The sequence below is a fragment of the Tenrec ecaudatus genome, chromosome 10 (genome assembly GCF_050624435.1).
Source record: "Tenrec ecaudatus isolate mTenEca1 chromosome 10, mTenEca1.hap1, whole genome shotgun sequence".
Taxonomy (NCBI): Eukaryota; Metazoa; Chordata; class Mammalia; order Afrosoricida; family Tenrecidae; genus Tenrec; species Tenrec ecaudatus.
In genome coordinates, this window is record NC_134539.1 from 74,010,861 (window position 1) to 74,034,304 (window position 23,444).

The 23,444-nt window shown below is 54.0% G+C and overlaps 1 protein-coding gene across 3 annotated transcripts; it reads right to left on the reverse strand.

Annotated features, from left to right (window-relative positions):
- Window positions 1–3,988: 3,988 nt before the first annotated feature.
- Window positions 3,989–9,318, reverse strand: GFI1B (growth factor independent 1B transcriptional repressor). Of its 3 annotated transcripts, none has more exons than XM_075559080.1 (6): window positions 9,219–9,318; window positions 8,896–9,033; window positions 7,421–7,692; window positions 6,252–6,389; window positions 5,033–5,198; window positions 3,989–4,167 (listed from the first exon to the last, which is right to left on the reverse strand). In XM_075559080.1, exons 1-6 carry the CDS (start codon window positions 9,316–9,318, stop codon window positions 3,989–3,991), a joined length of 993 nt encoding a protein of 330 aa, XP_075415195.1. The 3 variants fall into 3 exon arrangements, with proteins under 3 accessions (XP_075415195.1, XP_075415194.1, XP_075415196.1); XM_075559079.1 differs by having other exon boundaries at window positions 5,033–5,297; XM_075559081.1 differs by lacking the exon at window positions 6,252–6,389.
- Between the last annotated feature and the right edge of the window lie 14,126 nt (window positions 9,319–23,444).

Consider the following 23,444-nt stretch of genomic DNA (forward strand, 5'->3'; position numbering starts at 1 on the left):
GAACTCACGGCCACAAAGAGACAAGGTGTACTGGCTGGAGAGAGATGGGCGGGATCCTCAAGACGAGGACCCTTAGTCACCCTTCAGGCCTGGGGCTGAACTCACTCCTGGGTTAGAAAAATTAGCCAGCCATGTAGGACCAGAAGGGCAGCACTTCCCCAAGGACGGAGGTCAGGAAAGGAGGTGGAATGGGAAAAGGAGACACGGGGAGTGGGGGGATAGGAGGGGACAAAGTGGGTAGTGGGATAAGCGATAGAACATTGAGAGATTGCAATCGATGAGTTGAATCAGAAGAGACATGGGGAGGGGAGTAGGGGGCGGACAAAGGGGGTAGTGGGATAAGCAATGGTACATTGAGAGATTGCAGTCGATGAGTTGAATCAGAATGCGTATGAGTTATTGAATGTAAAACTATGGTCTGCTCTGTAAGCCTTCACCTGGCTAGAAACAAAAGCAAAATAGGTGGCCAATTCCTTCCCTCTGGTACCTGTCAAGGGAGACCTGGTGGTGTGTTTGGATTTAGCATTCAGCTGCTAACCAGAAGGTTGGCAACTCAAACCCACCAGCCCCAGCCCCCAGAGAAATAGGAGCCTGTCTGCGCTTGTAAAGATGTTCAGGCTCAGAAACTCAATGGGATCGTTGTACCCTGGCTCGAATGGTCCCTGTGAGTGAAATAAGGAGCGCTGGTGGTGGAGTGGGGGAGCTGCGATGCCCAAAGTCACCATGAGCTCCTGCAGAGGAAGATGAGGCTTTCTGCTTTCATGGGATTTCCAGCCTCAGACAACCACAGGGGCAGTTCTACCGTGTCCCATAGGGTCGACCGAGTGAGTGTGTGTGTGTGTGTGTGTGTGTGTGTGTGTGTGTTAGCTTAGTGAGCTGGACTTGACTTTGTGGGCTGGTTTGGGTCTTGGGCACCTCTCGGTGTGGTGCCTTTATTTGGAACTAGGCTCTGTGCAGACGCAATGCCATCAAGGACTGTGATGTGAGCTCAGCCTGGATTACCTGGATGGACTGGACCCCCTGCCTGGTGGCCTTCTAGGAGGTGAGGACCTGGGGACAGACAGAGGCACAGACTGTAGTAACGGTGCGACAAACCAGCAAATGGCCGGAGCCGCCACAGGCTGGAAGAGGCCAGGAAGGGTTCTCTCCCCAGTCTTACAGAGAATGCACGGCCCTGTCATGCTGGGATTTGGTTAAAAAGAATTCAGGGAAAATGGATTTCTGTCGTTTCAAGACCCCAGGTGCTCATCCAGGGGGGGTGTGGATGGGCGGGGGTGACAGGAAACCTCAGAACAGCTTCAGTGACTGAGTATCCCTTTACTCAGGAGCAAGTAATCAAACCCCTATTTGAATTTTAAAATGAGCAGTCTGAAATTAGATGAGCAGTCTGAAATTCTTTTTGAGATAGAATTCCCTACTAGTGTGGCAGCTCTCCACAGCAGCCCAGGCCCTGGGCTCTGCATGCCCTCTGCCCTCCAGAGCAGAGCACGTCCTAGCTGGGCAGCCATGCTGGCTAGCGTCCTCAGGGACAGACTGGGAGTTGCCCAGTAGAGCCTGGCATGGAAATCACTGATAAAGATGGAAATCTGTCCCTGGACCCATTGTCTGACCTGGGATTTGTGTGTGTGACTGACTGCCCCTGGCGCAGCCTACCCTCATGGCCTGGCCCAGAAGAAGGGGTGAACGGGGGGCGAGGGGATGGGGTAGCTGGGGAAGTGGAAGGAGGAGTGTAGGGTTCCGGTTTATCTAGAAGAACAGAACCTATTCTGAAAGCTCCCTACAGCCCAAACATGCCCCTCCCACCTCCCCTCAAGGACGGAGCCCAAGCACTTCATGATGAACCTTTTTTGGTGACCCTGACCCCTTCCCCAGCCTCCCTCCCACCCTCCTCTTTCTACCAGTGCACTCAAAAACTGGACCCTCACTGGACTTCAGATTTGTCCCTCACCTGCCCTCCATGGCCCTTTCTTCTGCGTTGAGAGAGTTGGCAAGTGCTTTGAGGAGGTAGAGTGTAAAATTCACCACCCTCTCCACTTCCCGCTAGCCACGGTTGCACCCAGTGCCCCTGTGGCAGTCTAATGGCCCCCAAGTGGTCATCGTCCTGTTCTAGGTGATGTGGCTGAGCTAGCTTCCCATGGCTCCTGTCACAAATCACTGCCAACACAGTGGCTGAACCGAGACCCATTTGTTCTCCTGCAGCACAAGTCCAGCATGAGCCTGACAGACGCAGGCAGGGCTGGTTCTCCTGGAGGTCCCCGGAGACAAGCTGGACCTCGCCTCTCCACCATGGTTGCCAGTGTTTGGGTTGTGGCTACGTCACTCTCACCTGCTCCCACCATCACATGACCTTCTCCTCCTCTGTACTCCAAACTCCCCAAGTCTCTCTTTTCGAAAAGACACTTGTGATTACATTTAAAAGCTACCTGGATAATCCAGGTAATCTCCCCGCCCCAAGATCATTGATGGAATGGCACCTGCAACACCACCTTTGCCGTGGAAGGTAACACCTATGCACAGGTTTCAAGAATTGGGCGACACCTCTTTGGGGGCCACTCTTCTGCCTACATTAAGGATCTTGAGATGGAAACCTAGCCTGGACCACACCGGTGGGCCCAGTGTGCAAGGGTGTGTAAGAACAAGGAAAGCAAGGGCAGTACAACAGGGAAGCCTTTGATGCGTTGTGCTTTGAAGCTGGAAGATGGGGCTGTGAGCCAAGGGATGTGGGCAGCCTCTCAATGCGGAAAAAGACCAGGGAATCCGTTCTTCCCTGGACCCTCCAGAAAGAACCTGGGCTCTGCCTGCCAACACCTTGCTTTTAGTGCTGTCAGACTCATTTTGGATTTCTGACCTCCAGCCTGTGAGAGAAGACATTTGTGTTGTATTAAGCCCACTATGTTTTGGCGGCGGGAAGAAAGATGGGGCTTTCTACTCCAGGAAGGAGTGCCATTCTCAGAAGCCCACAGGGCTGGGTGGTTCTAGCCCATCCTATTGGGTCACAATGAGTTTGCATCAACTCAATGACAATATTTTTTGGGGGGTGGGGGTGATCCTCCACTGAATTAGCCCTGGTCTTCGTCATCTTGTCACCCAAGGTCTCTGATGCTCGGCTGTGGCGCTTGCCAGTTTGCTGTGATTACACCTCTCGGCTCATTTGCAAGTCCCTCTGTAGCTTCTCTGCTTTTCCGAAGCTCCTCCAAGCCCCCAAAGCCTCCTGCAGTCCTTGCACCTAGTAGGCGGTCAATAGGTCTGTGTCTGACGTCCATGAGTTTGTAGCCACGGTTAAAAGCAATGCGTGTGCGGAATGGATACCCCTGAACTGTCCCTGTGAGGATTCTAGAGATGGCAAATGTATTGTCGACCACACACAGTCCCTACCACCACACAGCGTAAACGAACCTGTATCTTTATTTGTATTTACAGCAGGTGAAAGGGACAGGCTGCTGCCAGCAAGAACTCCTGGTTTCTCCGGGCCCTGCCGGGAAGCAGCACCGGCATCGCCAGGGCCAGTGGTGTGCTGGTCCAAGTTGGGCAAGCAGCATGGGTGGCGGAAGCAGAGGGCTGTGAGCCTTCCTCCTGGGGCAAGAGGCAGCTCTGACCTTCTGCGGTTTCCAGGAGTCTCTCCAGACATCAGGAGGACCAGATCCAGCCAGAAGGGGCAGTAGACAGGGAGAGGGTTCTACGTCTAACATTCCAGCTTGGCCCGTTGGGGGCACCCCTGGGATACTCTGGGAGGCTCTGGCCTAAGAAGGCACGGGTGCTCTGACAGCTGTAGGAACCAGCCACCAGCAAAAGACCCACTCTGGCTCCCACACTTCACAGCAGGAGAAAAGCGGGTCCAGAGAGGGGAAGTGACTTGTCCAAGGGCAAACAGAAAAACTCATGTGTCTTGAAATAAGGCTTTGAACGGCAGAGGATCCAGGTGCCCTAGCCTCCCCCAGGCCTGCCTCCCCAGGGTGGGCCGGCCGAGGGCGGGGGAGTGGGCGGGCCCTCACTTGAGGTTGTGCTGACTCTCACGGTGCCGCCGCAGGTCCACCTTGCGCTGGAAGCCCTTGGTGCACAGCTCACAGGTGAAAGGTTTGAAGCCCGTGTGCTTCCGGCTGTGGGTGATGAGGTTGGAGCTCTGGCTGAAGGCCTTTCCACACACCTGGCACTTGTGCGGCTTCTCACCTGTCGGATAGCGAAGCCGGGGTCAGGACAGGCAGGCCAGACCAGCGGCCCTTCTGCTCTGTCCCAGCTTCCTGAACCTTCACTCTGTTTTCTGGTGGCCCTAGCTCGCTTGAGAAGCAGGAGAAAAGGTAGATTTGCAAAGGGACATGCACATTGGATGACAAGCTTGGCTAAGGACAAGGACGGGCTCTCTGTCGCCGAGCAAGCTGCCCAGCTCTTGGCCCAGGGCGGGGCCCGAAAGAAGCACTGAATATATGTCTGAGGGATAAACAAATGACAAGACACCCTCACCACTGGTCCAACTCCCATCTCAAGAGGGGCCAGTGCTGACTTTCTGGTGGGTTTCCTTCCAGTGTTTTTTTTTCTAGGCCTATTGTTATATGTCGTGGCTGAGTCGATTCCTCCTGGTGATAAGCCCCCGTGTGCCCAGCAGAACTGTTCTGTGGGATTTTCTATGGGTCAGAATCCACTCGAGGAGAGTGGGTCTGCTTCGGGTGTTGGGGGGTTTTCCAGGCTGTGACCGCTGGAAAGGAGATCGCCAGGTCTGTCCTGGGTGGATTTGAACAGCCAACCTTTTGGCTGGTAGTTGGGTATTTAACCTTTTGAGTCCCCCAGAGACTTTTTCTAGGTACTTGGGAAGCCCAGCCCATCTGCCATCAGGGCTCGGCCAGTCCCTTTGTAATTCCATCCCACTCCTATCCTCAAGCCAGGGCCCTTGGCACACGCCTTTCATGGAAGATAGAGGGGCGCAGAGGCCAGTGTGGCAAACTCGGGTTTCTCGTGGTCTGCTGGCTCTGTCTGGTCCCTGTGGGTCTTGGCTTGGGGGACACTGGCCCGGAAGTGGCGAGCAGGGTGGCAGGCTCACCGGTGTGGATGTAGGTGTGCTTCTTCATGTCTGACTTCTGGTGGAAGCGCTTGCCGCAGAACTGGCAGGGGTAAGGCCGCGTATCCGAGTGGATGAGCAGGTGGGTGGACAGGGTGGATGAGCGTTTGAAGGCCTTGCCGCACATCCTGCACTCGAAGCTGCGCTCCTGCCGGAGGAAACGAGGCCCTGCCAGGTCAGGCGCAGGTGGGGCCTCGACACCCGGGAGCGCCAAGCTGAGCACAGGACCGGGCCCTGTCAGCATCCCCTGGGGAACAGGAGACTCCATTGGGGTGACCTCGAGGACAGGGCCCAGGGGTCGCCCATCCTGCTCCCACAGTGCTTGAACTTGGGACCTTTGCCACGTTCACAGTGTCCCATTCAAAATAAGCCTTGAAAAAAATGTTTGTTGGGTGACTGGTGGCCAGACTGCTCTGGGGGCAGTTTCCCCTTATGAAACTGAACCCCAAGTGAGTTCTTTGAGGCAGGCATGCTCCTGGGCTGTGCAGTGAGTTACTGAAACAGTCTTAGCCTAGCGCTGGTGGCATCCTGGGTTACACACAGGGCTGCTAATTGAAAGGTCAGCAGTTCAAAACCACCAGCCCCTCCTTGGGAGAACAAGGAGGCTGTCTGCTCTTCCTAAAAGTTATGGTCTTGGAATCCCACACGGGCAGTTCTACCTTGTCCTATAGAGTCCCTATGTGTGACTCAGTGGCAGTGATTTGGGGGCAAGCTTAATCCCTGAGACTCTTCAGACATCAGTCATGTGACAGCAGTGGCCTGAAAGGATTGACGGGAGAGTTGAAGGCTGAGAATGGAGCTGATGGCTGACCTCGGCCCCGCTCCCAAGTAGAAACTCAAAAGGGTCTCCTTCCTCTCTTGCCCAGCTGTGCAAGCCCCATGTCAGCCTCAGGGACTCTCCCGGCACGGAACACTAAGGAGACTGAGGCCCCAGGCCAGTGATGGGAGCTTCCCAGACACCCAGTAGGTGAGGTCATTTCTGACCATGCCCTTGACCTCCCAGCCAGGGCACAACCCTGTTCCAATCAGATGGCTTGGGACCAAACTGTGTTCAGGTGGGTGTGTGAGACCTAGATCCTGGGAAGTCGACCTCCTCCCCTACCTCGGTGTCACCCTCAGGCATAGGCGAGAGACCCATCCCCTGAGCTTCCTGGGGGAGTGCCCAGCAGGGAAGGGGCCCGGTGCTTGGTCAGCTGCCTACCTGGGAGTGAACATGCGTGTGCTGCTCCAGGCTCACGGCGTGGCCAAAGGTTTTGCCGCAGACGTCACAGGCAAAGGGCCGGGTCCCGCTGTGGGAGCGGCGGACGTGCACCTCGAGCCCATGGGGGGTGGAGAAGACCTGGGGGCAGGGACAGAGTGTGAGGCCCCCGGGGGCTGCAGAGAAGGAGACAGGCCTGGGGTCCACGGCCACCTGCAGCTCCTCCACCGTGACAGCCAGCTGTGGCACAGGACAATGACTTCCGTGGCTGCCCTAGAATGTGGGCAGGCCCCTTTCTCTCTTAGTCTAGGGGCTGGGAAACAGGGGTCTGGCAAGCTCCTGCTAGCCCTAGCCAGAGGCTAAATAGGCTAGGGGCCGAGACCGGGGGTTGGCTCCAGCTATAGTTGAATGGGAAGAGCCTGATGGCATCGGGGTGACACATCGGGCTGCTAACCGCAAGGTCAGCCATTTGAATCCACCAGCCTCCGCGGAAGAAAGAAGAGGATTTCGACCCGGTAAAGAGTCACGGTTTGGAAACCCACACAGGCAACTCCATCCTGCCCTCTCTGGTTGCAGTCGGTGGACACTGACATCATGCTTGGTGAGGGGCTTGGTATTTGAATGCAGGAAGCCCCAGTGGTGGGGTGGGGGGCCACTGGGTCAGCAGCTCCCATCGCACGTTTAGAGGCTCTAAGCCATCAGCCAATCTGGGGGGGAAAGCGTTTCTTCTCCTTTAAAGAACAACCTCAAAACTCAAAGTAAGGCCGTCCTCCTGCAGGGTCTCTAGGAGCTGCAGCCAGGTCATTGGCAGTGAACTTGGCTCTCCTGGTTCTACGTGAATGCTGGCTCTGTGTGAGCTTATGCAAGTAACTCTGCTTCCCTGAGTATTAGCCCTTCACCCATGCACTGGAGGTGACAAACCTCCCAGGATTCCCAGGCTCCTGCAGGTCCAGTGCTTAGCGAGGACCACGCTCATGGTTAGGGCTTAATAAATGGTGGTGGCAGGGGGAGCATTCTTGATCCCTCCCCCCGCCTCTCCCTCTACCCCCACCCCCAGGACTCTCAAGACCCACAGTGGAGGGAGTACTCAGGCCCCAGGACAGCCGGCATGCTGTGGGGAGAGGGCGTGTGGGCCAGGCCCTCCCTGCCCAGCTGCCCCTTAGGCAGCTCACCTTGTTGCATTTGAGACAGTGGTACGTGTCCATGCCCGGGGAGTAGCGGAGGCTGAAGTCCAGGGGGGGCTCAGCACTGGGCACCAGCGGGCTGCCGTACAGGCTGACGGTGTGCTCCAGGAAGGCCGACTGCATGGTGGAAGGGGCCTGCTGGTAGCTGTGGCCATAGGAGGAAGCCAGAGCGTCCCAGGAGAAGCTGGGCTTGTAGAATGGGAGCGAATCGGAGAGGGGCGAGTCACCGTCCTGGACTCGGGATACCACAGCAGGGCCTTCTGTGGACAGAAGGACATATTCCAGGTGAGCGCAGACCTGCTGGTCACGGTACTGCCGGTGGGAGAGCTGCAGGCCCACCCGGCTCCGCCACTTGATGACTGGGTGAGCTTGGGTTTAGGGATCCCCCTATCTGAGTCAGTTTCCCTTCTATAAACCAGGGAGAAGTACCACTCCTGGCTTACAGGTGAGCATTTGACAGGTGCATGTTTGTAAGTGTTTCGCCCAGCTTGGGAGCCCTGGGTGGAGGAGTGGGTCCTCACTCGGCCACTGGCTTCATGGGGAGCAGGATGAGCCCAGTACTGCTCTGGGGGTGGGGGTGGGGGAGACTTGCTGCTCCTGTGAAGGGTCGCAGTCTCAGAAAGCCTGGGGGGCGACTTCCACTCAGTCCGTACAGGGTCTCTCTGAAGGCAGTGTGCTTTTGTACTGATTGGCGATGATGGGAGCGGTGAGGGAGGTGAGGGTGGTGAGGGCAGTAAGAAAGAGGAGGGCGCTGCAAGGGGAGGATGCGGACAGTGGAGAGGGGGAGGATGGTGAAGAGGTGGGGGGAGGGAAGGCAGGTGGGGATGGAGGGTGGTGGAGGAGGTGAGAGTTGTGAGCGGGTGGGCAGGTGATGCAGGAAAGTGAGGGAGAGGATGGTAGAGATGGTGAGGGAGGGGAGGAGGAGGAGGAAGACAGTGAGGGAGATGAGGGTGGCATGGCAGGAGAGGAAGCAGATGATGGTGGCGGCCTGGCCATGCAAAGCAAGCCCTGTAGGGGACGTCGTCACGCCTCACTTGTGTCTGCTCTACACTAACACTCCCCTATGTACCAGAATCTTTTATTTGTCTGCTCTGCCTATGCATAAGGAAGCAGGAAGTGCCAGAAAACCCAAACCCCAAACTAAGACATCCCCTCCCCGCTGCCCTCTGGTTCGCTACCTCATGTTGAGGCTTCTACGGGAACCCAAATAGGGGGCCTTCTGCGGTCCACTCCAGGTGGCTCCTTCACGTTTCCCACACAGCAACGCTCCGCCTGACAGCGCCCAGCTCCACCCCTGCATCCACCTGCCCTGTGCTGCCCCCACCCTATCCCTTCCAGACACTCACGGGAAAGGAGGCCCTGGCCAAGAGGAGTCCAAGCCGACCTTTCCCAGACACCACCGCTCCAAGGACCCCCGCTTGCTTCCCAGAGTCCAGCTCCACCCAGCCCCCAGTCCCTGGCACCTTGTACTGAGGCCATCCTGGTCAAGCTTGGGTCCAATCCTGGCTCGGGCTCCCGTTTGAGGCTAGTGCAGTCCAGGCACTGGTTTGGGAGCAAGGTGCTGAGGACAGGGCCATTGCTCAGGACCTGGTCCCTTGTCACTGTGGGGAGACACAGCCGTCAGTCCAGAGAGGGCAACACTCATCCGCCTGTCCTTCACCCACTGAGCCACCATCCAGCAAGCTCCCCTGCCTCCCAGCCTTGGAAGGGGGAGTGAGCCCGGGGAGGGTGGCTGCAGGATCCTGCCGGGTGGGAGCAGTGGGGGGCAGCCTGGGCTCTGACTCACCGGGGATCAGGACAGGAGGCCAGGCCAGCTCATCCTCCAGGACCCGGGGCTGGTGGTAGGTGTGAGCCTTCTTGCTCTTCACCAAGAAGGAGCGCGGCATCCTCACACCTGCGAGGGCAGAGCGGGGAGTCAGCTGAGCAGGGACCAGTGAACTGCCTCCTCCTTTTGTCGGAACCAGCTGCTGAAATCCAGCCCTGCGGAGAGGGAGAGCGGCAGGATCAGTTGGCTGCACAGCAGAGACACCGGGCAGGGCTTTCTCTGGACTCCACCACTGTAGCCCTGGTGCAGTCTGCATGCAGAGGCCATAGCTTTAGAGCCAGCTGCTCTCCAGTTCAAATCCCTTCTCACCTGCTGTGCAATTGGAGATGGATACTTCACCTCTCTGGGCCTAGCCCCTCTTCCTTTTTTCCTGTGCGTTGTCATGAAGCATGAGGCCGCCATTGCCAGCCTCATGTGTGCCCAGTGCCTCACACAGGTGTGCCCTGCAGCAAGCTGGCCGCCCTCAGCACAGGCCTGCGATTGGGCCAGCCAGAGCTGCTGCGATGACAAGGGGCTGGGCTCGCTAGCTGTGAGGGGGGATTGACTCAATGGAGTGGCTTTGGTTGGAAGTAAGTGTTCTGTCCACGTTCCAGCCCAGTGTCTGACCGCCCCAGAGGAGGACCTTCTTTCTCTCTGGGGGGCAGTAGGTCGGTGGGTTGGGGCTGTGCAAGGGACCCACGGTCCACGATCCCCTCCATCTGGAGGCGTACAGCTTTTCCGTGGCCATGGAAGCAGAGTCCCTCACCCCCAACTCCAGGAGCCAAGCAGGAGACTACACAACCCAGCCTGTCATTGAGCCCACCTGTCACTGAGGTCACCAGGGGCCAAATCTGTGAAGGGTCCTGCCTTGCTGCCCTGTGGATGGCAGGGCTGGACCTGCTGACCACCTAGGATCCTGGCTTCCCAGGCAGAATCCCTTGTGCCGTGTGCGCACGCGTGCGTGCGCGTGCGTGCGTGCGTGCGTGCGTGCGTGTGTGTGTGTGTGTGTAGCGGTCCTAAGGGCAAGGAAGATCCATATTCTCTCCATCCCCCACCCCAGGCCCGCCCCATCGCCCCCACCCAGCACCAGCCACCTCTCGGGGATGGCTGCGGGGGGGCGATAGCACCAAGCGCGGGAAAGGGATTTGGCTGCTTCTGAGCAGCAGCTCGGGCCTGGGAGATAAGGCCAGGGCTGAGGAGCCGGTGGGAGGCGGGAGATTACATACAGAAGGCAGCTTGGAGCTCTGCTTTCCGGGTAGGTGGGCTGGGCCCTTTTCAAAAGGGATGACCTGGAGTACTGAAGAAGAGGGACTCCACCCGTACCCCACACGAGCCTTCTGGAGGGACATCCAGCATTTGGGCTGCGGTGTCTCCACCAGAGGTGGCACTCCCAGGCCACCCTGCTCCTTGGTGTGGGGCTCAGAGCCTGGGGTCTGGATCTGCTATGTGGGCACTGAGAGCAAGACCTGATACTCCCCCCACTCCCCAGCCTTCCTTTGCCAATTACAACCGTATGTAAAGTGCTCTGGACCTGGTGCCCAGGCCCTAGTGAACACCCAGCCCGGGGCAGACTTTCTGCCTGAGGCTCAGAGCTTTGGAGGGCAGATACCCGTGTAGTGGCCCAGTCTTATCCCCAGCACCTTGAAGCCCACAACACCGGGGTCACCAGTCGAATTCGACCCATGGCGACCCCATGCTGGGTCAGAGTTCAACTGGGCTCCACGGGGGTTTTCGACGCTAACTTTTCAGAGCAGGCCCTGAAGGCCCGGAACTGTCCACTGGCCTTTCCCGTGAGCAGCCAGGCACAAGGACAGGGAACAAGGCAGCCTGGATGGAGGAAGGACACGCCCTAGTGAGGGTTAGACTACCTGTCCCCAAGACTTCTCTCTCTGGGCCCTAGAGTAATAGGGTGCGGCTGGAAGACCTCTGAGAGCCATTCCAGCTAGCTGTCAGATTCTCAGCTCTGCTTGGGGCTGCTCTCCCCTGCCCCCCACCCCAAAGCTTACATGATGGCCTTATCTCCTAAGGACAGTCTTCCTCCTCCGCTCCTCCCCTCCCCCACAGGGCTCCCAACACCCCCCACCTTCCCTCTTCTAACTCTTCTCTGCAGGAAACCCCCTGGGGAGGCCAAACCCTGGATGGGGTGGGAGGGGAACCCCATGAGCTGAGAACTATGTTTCCCCTCACCCTTTATTTGTTTGTGTTCTTAATTCTTACACCTAACATTTTAATAGTGAAACACCCAGCACCAAAGCTACGTGTGAAAGCAGCCCTCACAGAATGCCAGGAAATGCTTTTTACAGCCAGGACCTATTTTGCCTCAGCTCCTGTAACCCAGGAGGTGGGTCCCCCTGTGGTCCCCTTTTAAAGGGGAGGCACTCCTGAGGCTCAGGGGCATGGGGGCGGGGTCCCACACCTGCCAGCCCATAGGCTGGGTGTTTATTCAGTGCAGTCTGTGCCCCTCATGGGCATTTTCCCAGCAGGGAACTGGTGGGGGAAAGAGGGAGGCAGGACAGTATTTCAAGCCCCTTGATATACATTTTGTCTCTGAAGGCACACCAGGGTGAGGTGAGCAGGCATTGTCCTTCCGGGTTACAGGTGAGAAACAGGCTTAGAGAAGCAGGATCTACCTTACCAGTGCATCTTTGACACCTAGCCCAGTGCTCTGCCCATTACCTCCTGTGGTCCTCTCAACCCCCCAGGAATTAATGGGGAGCGCAGCCAGAGCAGGAGGGAAAGAAGGCGAATTGCTGGGTCAACTAACCAACCAGCCAACCAACCAACCAACCAGCCAGCCAGCCAGCCAGCCAGCCAGCCAACCAACCAAGTAACTAACCAGATAAACAACCAATCTCCCTGCCATCGAGTCCACGCTGACTCCAGCGAAAGGGTGCACTACCCCTGTGGATTTCCCAGATGAACTCTTCACAGAACTAGACAGTCTCGTCTCTCTCGCATGTGCTGGGGCCACAGGACTAGATGATCAAGGTCCCACATCTGTTCCTGGAGAGTTCCAGGTGGAGGTGCAGGCTGGGGAATGGGATTCAGGAAGCGGTGGTCTCCTCTGAAGCCCAGAACGAGAGGAGAGACGGGAGGTCAAATGATTTGAAATGGAGACAAGCACATCCTAGTTCCGGGGTACCCCAGGTGGAAGCAGGTGATTACCAGGGCCTCCCCTAGCCATCTCCCTGAACCTCGAATCCCCTCTTTTTTCCTGCACCAGGAGGTTCTCAGCCAAGCCCATGGCCAAGGCCTTCAGCACACAGATATCCAATGAACTTCCTTGTGGCCTCTGTCAGCTTTAAAAAAAAAAGGGAACTGATCACCTATACTGCAGTTAATTAACAACCTCTCCATTTGATTCACATGAAACCATCTGAGACAGTAAGAGCAGAGATTGTGAAAGAAACCTAAGATTTCTTCATAAAACAGAGGCCCCGATGGTATCAGGCCTCCGGAAGGAGGGCCGCTGTTAACATCTCTTCATAAACCCCCAATCCTGATAGCCGGTCCCCTGGCCCTGAGGCAGAATCTCAGTTGGGGCTGTGGTAGTGGGTGGCATCTAGACAGGGTCCCGTACGTTGACGTCCAGGGTGGGCCAGATAAACAGCCCTAGGATTTGTCTACTCCTGGGGGTTGAGTCTGATTTGGGGGACCTTGAACTTGACCCCTTCATCCGCCACCAGGGGCTTGGTTTTCCTCTCTCTGAAAAGGGACGGTTGGACTACGATTTCTAAACTTCCCTTTTGCTCTAAAATCCCATGCACGCAGCGCTGACCTTCGGCGAGAGACAGGCGCACCTTAACAAAGAAGCTCATGGCCTGGGGTTCCCTTTTCGGGAGGGTTGGGTAAGCCACGGTCGTTTCTCAGGGTCAGCCAGGGAGGACCCTTCTGACTTCCTTTATGTTTGAAGATGCTACTCAGGGAAAAGGCAAGCAAAACACCTTTCCACACAGGTCTCACGGCAGAGGGTGAGCCTTGGTCATTTAGGGGGCTCTGTAGAGAGCTGTCATTGTTTTTATTTGGAATTTGGAGGGGGCTAGCCAGTGCCCCCTCCTGAGTCCCGAGAATGCGACGTGGACAGTGGACGAATGACGTACGTCCTTAACCTCTCTGCATTAGCGAGGAGAGCCGCTCCTGTTGGTTCAGATTCTTGGAAACTAATGCACAAAACATCTCCCTCCTAGCTAAAGTGGTGTCACTCTCAGGGCCATTGAGTCGATTCTGACCCATCACAACCCTCTAGATCAGGGTTAAACTGCCCTTGTGGGCTTCTGAGACTGTAACTCCTGATGGGACCAGAATGCCTCTTCTTTCTTCCTCAGAGTGGCAGGTGGTTTTGAACTGCCAACCTTGAGGCTGGTTAGCAGTCCAATGCATCACCATTATATCACAGTGGGCTCCTTAAAGCAGGAGTCGCTAGGTGGCACAAATGGCTCACGAACCCAGGAGCCAGCAGTTCAAGTCCACCCAGAGACTCTGCAGAAGAAAGTCCTGGTGGTCTACTTCTGAAGAGACCAGCCACTGAACATCCTCCTGACACCCATGTGGTCACTTCGAGTTAGACTTGACTCCATGACTTGTAGACCAAAGTGGGAGTAGAGTTTTCTCTGGTTTCTGCCAAGGATTGGGAAACAGACAATGCGCTTGGATGGGCCATCAGTCTATTTTCCTGTAGGTGGTCTGGGGGTCCTAGTGCTGTCTGACAGGACCCCACCCTCACCCCACTCCTGAAAGCCTGGGGTGGGCAGAGAACGGCCCTGGTTTTGAGTGACAGTCAAATTTAAACCAGGGATAGCTTGCTGAGCTTCCACAAGAAGTCAGGCTCTAAAGCAGGGGTTCTCAACCTTCCAAATGCAGCGACCGTGTCATACAGTTCCTCATGTGGTGGTGACCCCCAACATAAAATTATTTTCATCGCTACTTCATAAGTGTCATTTTGCTACTGTTACGACTCAGGTGGCCCCTGTGGAAGGGTTGTTCATCCCACAAAGGGGTCGTGACCCCTGGGTTGAGAACCGCTGTTCTAAAGGAACTTGCTGTCAGGAAACCAGCATCGGGAACCCCACATCTGAGGGTTAGAAGAGACCGTACAGAAACCAATCGCAATGATTGACACGTGACCACGCACCCCTCTCCAGGGGGAAGAACAACAGAAAACATGGGGGAAGGGAGACAGCGGTCGGTGTGAGAGATGAAATAATAACGGTGTACAATCTATCCGGGTTATGAGGGTGGTCGGGGAGAGAAGAGCTGATACCAAGGGCTCAATAGAAAGTAAATGTCTAGAAAAGAATGAGGCAACCTATGTACAAACATGCCGGATTCAATGGATGTATGGATTGTGATAGGAGTTGTACGAACCCCCAATAAAATGATTTTAAAAAGAAGTGAGCCTACAGATCTTAGATGAAGAATTCCTCTCGCAGCACTTTTGAGGATAAAATGCTCTCCAATTTCACTTTAAAAATTCAAAACTCACTGCCATCCAGTTGATGCCAACTCATAGAGACGCCGTAGGACAGGGTAGAGCTGCCCCTGTGAGCTTCTGAGACGGCCACTCTTTACGGGAGTGCCACTTCGTCTAGACTCTAAATATCCAGCCTACGAGCCCTGGTGGCCAGCTACCACTGGACCACATCAAAAGTCTGCCAGGGAGCATCCGCAAAGGAACCCCAACAGTCCTGTTGGAGTGCTGTGGGTTGCCCCTTAACCCAAAGAAAAATGGACACAGGTGCATAACCAGGTCATCCTATGGATCCCTTAATGAGCTCTCTTTTAAAGGAAGTGCCTCTCCCCAGGGGCACAAAGTCTGTCTAATTGGACAAAATTCAGTATCATTAGAGAAACCAAAGATCCCACTCACTGGTCCCGGAGAGGCTGGTGGAACCCCCAGCCTAGAACTGCAGCCACTCAGAGATGACCTTTCAGCCACATCAACTGTCAGGCCAGTGCAGCCAGCAGCCCCACCGCTGTGAGAGAAACAGGCTCTTCAGAGCAGTCACCCTCACCAGACCCAAAGGACAGCTTCCGAGCACATGCAGAGTCCAGAAGGCAGGAAGGGACAGGGACAAGGGGCGGATGGAAATGGGGAAGCCCCCCACCCCGGGGGTGGCCAGTGGGCACAGTTCTGCCACAGTGAGGGGCTTGCCAGTAAACCAATGCCATGAGCCACGTGTACAAGTTGTTGGCTGCGCAAAGAATGGACTCTGGAAAGGTGCCCCGAACCATAGTACATTGTCTTAAATTGTTTAAGAAAAGATCTCTAACTTGGCTTCCGCTCCCCTTCCTCCAAAACTGGGTGGAAAAGGCTCTGCTAATGATAGGAGAAGGGAAAGGGGGACCCAACCTCCCTGGCTGGAGTCCTTTGACCCTTCCTGGCTGCGGTGGTGGAGGGGCACAGAGTGCAGGGAGAGGCGTCCTTCCCTGGTCCCAAGGAGGTTCTGAGTGGAAGAGCGCATGGTTCTGAAAGTGTCCCAGCCATGTTCCAGAAGGTCGTCTTGGGGTGTGAGACCCCTGAGTTCCCCCAGTCCCTGTCTCATTTTCCAGATGCAGACGACTCTGTGTCCTCCTGGGAACACTGACTCAGACTCCTGGATGCATTGTCCAGTGGGGATCATCAGTCCCATGCTCTGCCCAAGTCCCTAAAAGAGCCAGGATGCCATCTTCCTGAAGGTCAAGTCTGACAGCCTGAGATCAAGTTGTGCGACCTGTTTCTGGTGTGTGTGTGTGTGTGTGTGTGTGTGTGTGTGTGTGTGTGTGTGTGCAAGCAATTCCTCTACAGGTGCTCAGCGATTTAAACCAAGCTTCTTGGGTGCCCAAAGTCTCCTTCCCAAGCCTTTTCTTCCCCGGTGTGGCACTTTTGAGGAACGCCAGTTACATCCCACAAAAGACCGCCCAACTGGTCTGTTCCCTTGGAACTGCACATAGAGTCAGAAGCAGCCCGATTTGAAACGACAACGGCGGCAGCTAGACATGCAAATCGCACCAGAGGGGCCACGGAGAGGGTGTTTGAAAGCGCTCACCTATTGGGACCCGTGCCGCCTTCTGGCCCTCTCCTCCAGCTCCCAGAAGGGACCTCGGTGGGAATCTCGCAGGGACGGATCTCTGCTCGGTCAACTTCGTCACGCTCTGCACAAATACACTTCTCCTTTTCCCCGTGCGTGTGCGTGTGTGTGTGTGTGTGTGTGTGTGTGTGTGTGTGTGTGTGTTGAACCCTCCCTCTTCTGTTCCCCTCCCTGATTTTCAATCTGATTATTGGTGTCAAAATCTGGCGGCGAAGAAGCAGCCAATGGAGAGGGCTCGAGGGCTCGGCTGTATTTGCTTATCAAAGCTTTCCAGGACTTGAGACCCGGAGCTCGCCTCCCTGACCCTCCGCGCTGCGCGGGGAGCCACTCGCTTCCCCTCGGGACACACTCAGCGAGCAGGCTTCAAAAGTTAAAAGCAAGCGTTTACTTATAAGCCTGTTTGGGGAGGGCCAGAAGGCAACTCTTTGACACTTCGTTTTCCCTTCCTTCCTTCTTCCCTCCCCTCCCCTCCCCTCCCCTGCGTTCCCTTACCCATCTCTGGCTCCCTCCTCCCTTACCTTCGCGAACCCGGCATTCCCAACAGGTGTGTGTGGGTGGGGGTGGGCGGGGTGTCTTCGCCCTGTGAACGGGGTCGGCTCTTAGAGGTCCCTCGCTTACTTTCACCTACACGCGGACGAACCAAGTCCACCTTCCCCTGGGCTCGACCCTAACGCAGGTGGAGGAGCGGCTGAAAGGAGGCGGTCACCCCAGTGGCAGCCACCGTCCCGCAGAGGGACCCTGGACTGATGGAACCACCCCCCCACCCACCCACCGGGCGCTGCCGCGTGCTGCCACCTGGTGTCAGCAGCGGAGACGCGGCGCGGCCACCCCAGGGAATTCGTGGCCCTGCTTGGCACCCAGCCCTAGTCCCCCTCCCTCTCCGGCACTCTCCTCGAGTTTGCGGGATGACTGATTTATTTCAAAAAGGTTTTGCATACAGCGAGCACGCCACAAAACAGAGCTCTGTTAGGCTGCTTTGCATGCTTGCCCACCCGGGGGCCTTTAGGGGATTACGTTTCGCTCATAAAGAAAGCATGTTTGGTGACAGGAAGCCTGGCTTCAACTGAGAGTCCAAGGTCTGGGTGATTTGATGGATGGATGAGGAAGAAGAGGGGTTGGGGTAAGGCCTTTCTGTTACCTGGGGCCTCCCTGGCGGTCCAGAGGAATAGAGTAGAGGCTAGGAGTAGGTCCTGCCTGTGGGCCAGCCACAAGACCAGGAACCACGGCTCCTGGGCCCAGGTCTGTCCGGAGATTGGTGGGAGCAGCATGTGTGTTCTTTGACTCCACGTGCTGCCAAGAAAAAAAACCCACTGCTGTGGAGCTGATGCTGACCTAGAGCAACCCCACAGAGCACAGAAATCACCTCAACTTTTCCCAAGTGCCCACCTCGCCATGCCTAGACCCATGCTTAACCCAGGGTGCCACCAGAGAGCCGCCACACTTCGAGGGAACTCACTGCCATGGAGGGCAGGACTCTTTGGGACGGGGTAGAACTGTGCCCGTGAGTTTCCAGGACTATAACTCTTTATGGGAGGAGAAAGCCCTGTCATTCTCCCTCCCAGTGGCTGGTGGTTTCAAACTGTTGACCTTGCAGTTAGCAGCCCAACGTGGAACCCCCTAGGCCACCAGAGCTCCTAGATGCCCAATGATCTGCTGCGATTGTTTGTCACTGCGCAGGCACTTAAAAAGTGATTCAAGGACATGAACGCCAATTCACCCTGCACCGGAGAAGCCCTCAGTTCTCCACGTTCTCCCTTCCATTAAGCACAGAGTCATTGTGTGCTCTTGTCAGATCGCAGCGTCTTTCCTTTCCCACCCACCAACTTCCTGGGCGCCTCTGCTGCCTTCATTAATATGTTGTCATTTTAAATTTCATTTTAATTTTTTAAATTGTGAATTCGGTGAAGGTTTACAGAGCAGGTCATAGTTTTATTCTGAACTGATTCAACTCATCCATTGCAATCCCTCAATCTAACATCATGTAGCTCAATCCTTTCCTGAATCTCCTGGTCCATCATTCCTTCTTCCAATCAGCCTCTGTCCTTGGGTAAATGTTCTCCTGTTGGTCTTACGGGACTGATTATTCCTTTTTTTCTTTTTTTGGGGGGAGGGCTGCTTATTCTAACACAGGAATGAATTTAGTGAATGGTGAGGAGGGGCCTTGTCTTTGGGGTCCCACCAGACACCATCTGACCAGTAAACCTAGTCTCTTTTATGATTGTGAGTTCTATTCCACATTTTTCTCCCACTCTGTCTAGGACCTTCTAATGTGACCCGTCAGAACAGTTGGCATGATAGCCGGGCACCATGTAGTTCTTCTGGTCTCCAGTTTTTGAGGAGGAATGCCAATGTTTATTCCAGTTCCATTGGAATTGTTTCCATGTGTATTTTTATTGTCATTCTCTTTTCCTCTGGATGGAGAGACACCACTAGTTGCACATTACATGGCTGCTCACAACTTTTTACGATCCCAGCCACTTGTTCCCAAATTAGGACGTAGAACATTGCCTTTGAGGGACTATATTATGCCAATTGACCATGGCGTCCCCTGAGACAATGGTCCTGATCTTCTGGGCCCAGCGACTCATTCCCTCAAGGAGATTAGTTCTAAGAATTTTGTCCCCTGTGTGTTCTACCACACCCATGGATATATTTGCAGGAAAAGTAAATATACATATGTAAATGTCCTCTGTGGAACCCATAGGTATCAATGGATACACTCCAGTCCTCTCTTTCCCACCTGCTCAGCCTACATAGCTAGCTGACCGGCACTGTTGCAGGACTGTGTATGGGACAGGATCAGTCCCTTGAACACCTTTCTGCCAGCATCATTTTTTCCAACCCCCCCTCTTATTGTTTATTGCTTCCCCGTCACCTGACTGCTCCCTAGCCCATCCCTGCCTTCCCCTTTCTTCCCTGGCAGCCATTACCGAATGTTGCTTTTCACATGAAAGCCAATCCTTGATTTAAAAATTTTTGTTTTAAACAATTTATTAGGGGCTCATACAACTCTTATCATAGTCCATACATATACATACATCAATTGTATAAAGCACATCTGTACATTCTTTGCCCTAATCATTTTCTTTTTTTTCCTCCTCTTTTCTTTTTTAACATTTTATTAGGGACGCATACAACTCTTATCACAATCCATACATATACATACATCAATTGTATAAAGCACATCCATACATTCCCTGCTCCAATCATTCTCAAAGCATTTGCTCTCCACTTAAGCCCTTTGCATCAGGTCCTCTTTTTTTTCCCTCCCTCCCCGCTCCCCCTTCCCTCATGTGCCCTTGGTAATTTATACATCGTTATTTTGTCATATCTTGCCCTATCCGGAGTCTCCCTTCCCCCCCTTCTCTGCCATCCCTCTCCCAGGGAGGAGGTCACATGTGGATCCTTGTAATCAGTTACCCCTTTCCAACCCACTCACCCTCCACTCTCCCAGCATCGCCCCTCACACCCTTGGTCCTGAAGGTATCATCCACCCTGGATTCCCTGTGCCTCCAGCCCTCATATGTACCAGTGTACAACCTCTGCCTTATCCAGCCCTGCAAGGTAGAATTTGGATGATGGTAGTTGGGGGGAGGAAGCATCCAGGATCTGGGGGAAAGCTGTGTTCTTCATCGGTACTACCTCGCACCCTAATTAACCCATCTCCTCTCCTAAACCCCTCTATGAGGTGATCTCCATTGGCCGACACTTGGGGCTTGGGTCTCCACTCTGCACTTCCCCCTTCATTCAATATGGTGTATATATATACATACATATATATATACACACACACATATATATACATATACACACATATATCTTTTTTTTTTTTTGCATGATGCCTTATACCTGGTCCCTTGGGCACCTCGTGATCGCACTGGCCGGTGTGCTTCTTCCATGTGGGCTTTTTTGCTTCTGAGCTAGATGGCCACTTGTTCACCTTCAAGCCTTTAAGACCCCAGACACTATCTCTTTTGATAGCCGGGCACCATCAGCTTTCTTCACCACATTTGCTTATGCACCCATTTGTCTTCAGCGATCCTATCATGGAGGTGTGCAGTCAATGATATGATTTTTTGTTCTTTGATGCCTGATAACTGATCCCTTCGGGACCACTCGATCACACAGGCTGGTGTGTTCTTCCATGTGGACTTGGTTGCTTCTGAGCTAGATGGCCGCTTGTTTATCTTCAAGCCTTTAAGACCCCAGTCACTATCTCTTTTGATAGCCGGGCACCATCAGCTTTCTTCACCACATTTACTTGTTCACCCACTTTGGCTCCAGCAGTTGTGTCGGGAGAGTGAGCATCAGAGTTCCAATTTAATAAAAGAAAGTATTCATGCATTGAGGGAGTGTTTGAGTAGAGGCCCAAGGTCCTTCCGCCACCTTAATACTTAACCTATAAATATAGACAGATAGGTCTATTTCCCCATCCTCCTATATATATTTGCGATTTAACATTTTTTAATATCATTTCATTGGGGGTTCATACAACTCTTATCACAATCTATACATACATCAATTGTGTAAAGCACATTTTGTCCATTTGTTACCCTCATCATTCTCAAAACATATGCTTTCCACTTAAGCCCCTGGCATCAGCTCATTTTACCCCTCCCTCCCTGCTCCCCACTTCCTCATGAACCCTTGATCATTTATAAATTATTTTATCATATCTTACACTGTCCAAGATCTCCCTTCACCCACTTTTCTGTTGTCTGTCCCCCAGGGAGGAGGTTATATGTAGATCCCTGTAATAGGGTCCCCCCCCTACCAATTTTTTTTATAAGAGTGGTCTCCTATAAGATTTGTCCTGCTGTGACTGACTTATTTCACTCAGCAAAATGCCCTCCAGGTTCATGCATGTTATGAGGTGTTTCACCGATTCATTCTTACTCTTGGAAGCTGCCTAATCTGTACCGAGGTTCATGTATTGAGTCCTCCACGGTGGGACATGTCGGCTGTGCCCATCTTTTTGCTTTTGTGAGAAGTTGAGATGGCCATAGGTGTGCACATAGCAATGTCATTAATATCTTGACTGACCTCACTCCCACCACCACCCCATGATTCATATGGTGCTTCAGGATTATGCCGACCAGACACTTCTAGGAAATGGCCGGAGCTCAGCCTCTCAATTGTATTGCAGCCTGGTGATACCCTCTTCATGTCATAAGCCTTTTGGTATGAGAGAGAGAGATTGAGAGAGAGAGCAGGGTCTGATTCTCTCTCTGTCCCTCTGCCTCCTACTGGACCTGGATCTTGTGTCCTTGTTCTCCCATTGCATCGCTTACTTGTTTTATGAGCCGTCAGCAGACTACCGATGGTGGATTCCTTCAGTCGACTTTGAACCTCTGCGTCCACCAGCCTGTGCCTGCTGCTGTCTCTACCTCATCATCCTGCTTCCTGTTCATCAGCTTCCATGTGTCAAGAGAAGCCTGACTTGAACTGGATGGGCTTACCTCTTTCTACGACGGTGTCAGCCATTTCTTAATATAAATCTTTCTGTAAACAACGCATAGAGGCAGCACTGGTTTGTTTCTCTAGGACAGCCTACCCTAAGACAATGATCCACTTTACCAAATGCTTGCTCCTGTATGGCATTTAATTGTTTGGGGTGTTGTCTAATATAAAGGCACTATGTCATATATATCTATATCTATATCTATATCTATATCTATATCTATATCTATCTATCTATCTATCTATCTATCTATCTATCTATCTATATATAGCTTAGCTGTTGCTCTAAAACGGTAATCCAGTTATAGGAGTGTTCGTCTCCCCCTTCTATTACCTGCCTGTCAGTTTGTCATTCTGTGGTGGCCTGCATGTTGTTGTGATGTTGGAAGCTATACCACTGATATTTCAAAGACCAGCAGTGTCACCCATGAAGGGCAGATTTCAGTGGCAGCTTCTAGGGTGAGACTAGGTGGAAAGGCTTGGTGATCTAAAACCCAAACCCAAACCCACTTGCCATCAAGTCACTTCTGACTCATTGCCACCCAACAGGACAGAGTTAGCACTACCCCACGGAGTGCTCAAGGCTGTCAATATACAGAAACAGACAGACGCAGACTCTCTCCTTCAAAGTGGCTGGGGGTTGAATGGTCGACCAAATGCTTAGCTGGAACCACTGCACCACTACTTCGAAACCATCAGCTGGTGAAACCCATAAGAGGATTGCTTGCTATGGTGCTTGAAGATGAGCCCCGCAGTGATTGCAGCAGCGAACCCAAACAAGCCAAGGATCGCCAAGACGGTGCCGAGCAGGCAACGTCTTATGTCGTGGGGGTGACACCCTGAGTCAGGGCTAACTTGATGGCAGCCAACAGCCTTGAGACAGGCTTCCCCTCCAGCCACCAACTCAGGGGCTCCCTTCCTAAAGTATAGGCAGGGCCTTCCGGAGCCAGGGTGGGAGGCCCTCAGTGGGAGAGCCATGTCCAGACTCCCAGCCCCAGCTCTGCCCTCTGCACTGCTCTCTCCAAGCTCCTAGGGCTTCCTGCTCGACTGACACCACTCCCCTTAGCAGGTAGTTCTGGGGGCAACGCAGGCGCCCTGGTTTAGCCTCTGCCAAGGGCTGCGGGTTGTGTGTTGGACTGCTAACCAGGCCTCCCAGAGTGAAAGAGGAGGCTGTCTGCACCTGTAAACGGTTACAGTCTCGGCACCCCTAGGGAGCAGCCCCACTCTGTCCTGTCCAAACCTGCGAGTGGATTCCGGCTCAGCAACCCTGGAGGGGTTTTGAGCAGGGATCTTTTTCAGCGCTGCATCCACTTGGCAATCCCGTATTTATTCATTCATTCATTCATCCAGGAGTTACCGTTGGTGCCATTCATGCTCCGGGTCTGCTGGCATGTGGAGGGAGCAGGGCCACACAACAAACAAGGTTTTGTTTCCTGGAGTTTAGCCACCAACAGGCCTGACCATGAACAGACTTGTAAACAGGATCCTTACACGTGGTAAAAAAACAAAAAAACAAAACCCAAACTCACCGCCATCGAGTCAATACGGACTCATACCGACCCCCTGTGGGTTTCTGAGTTGGTAACTGTTTACGGGAGTAGAAAGCCCAGTCTTTCTCCCTCATAGCTGCTGGTGGTTTTGAACTGTTGATCATGCAGATTGAAGCCCAACACATAACCAC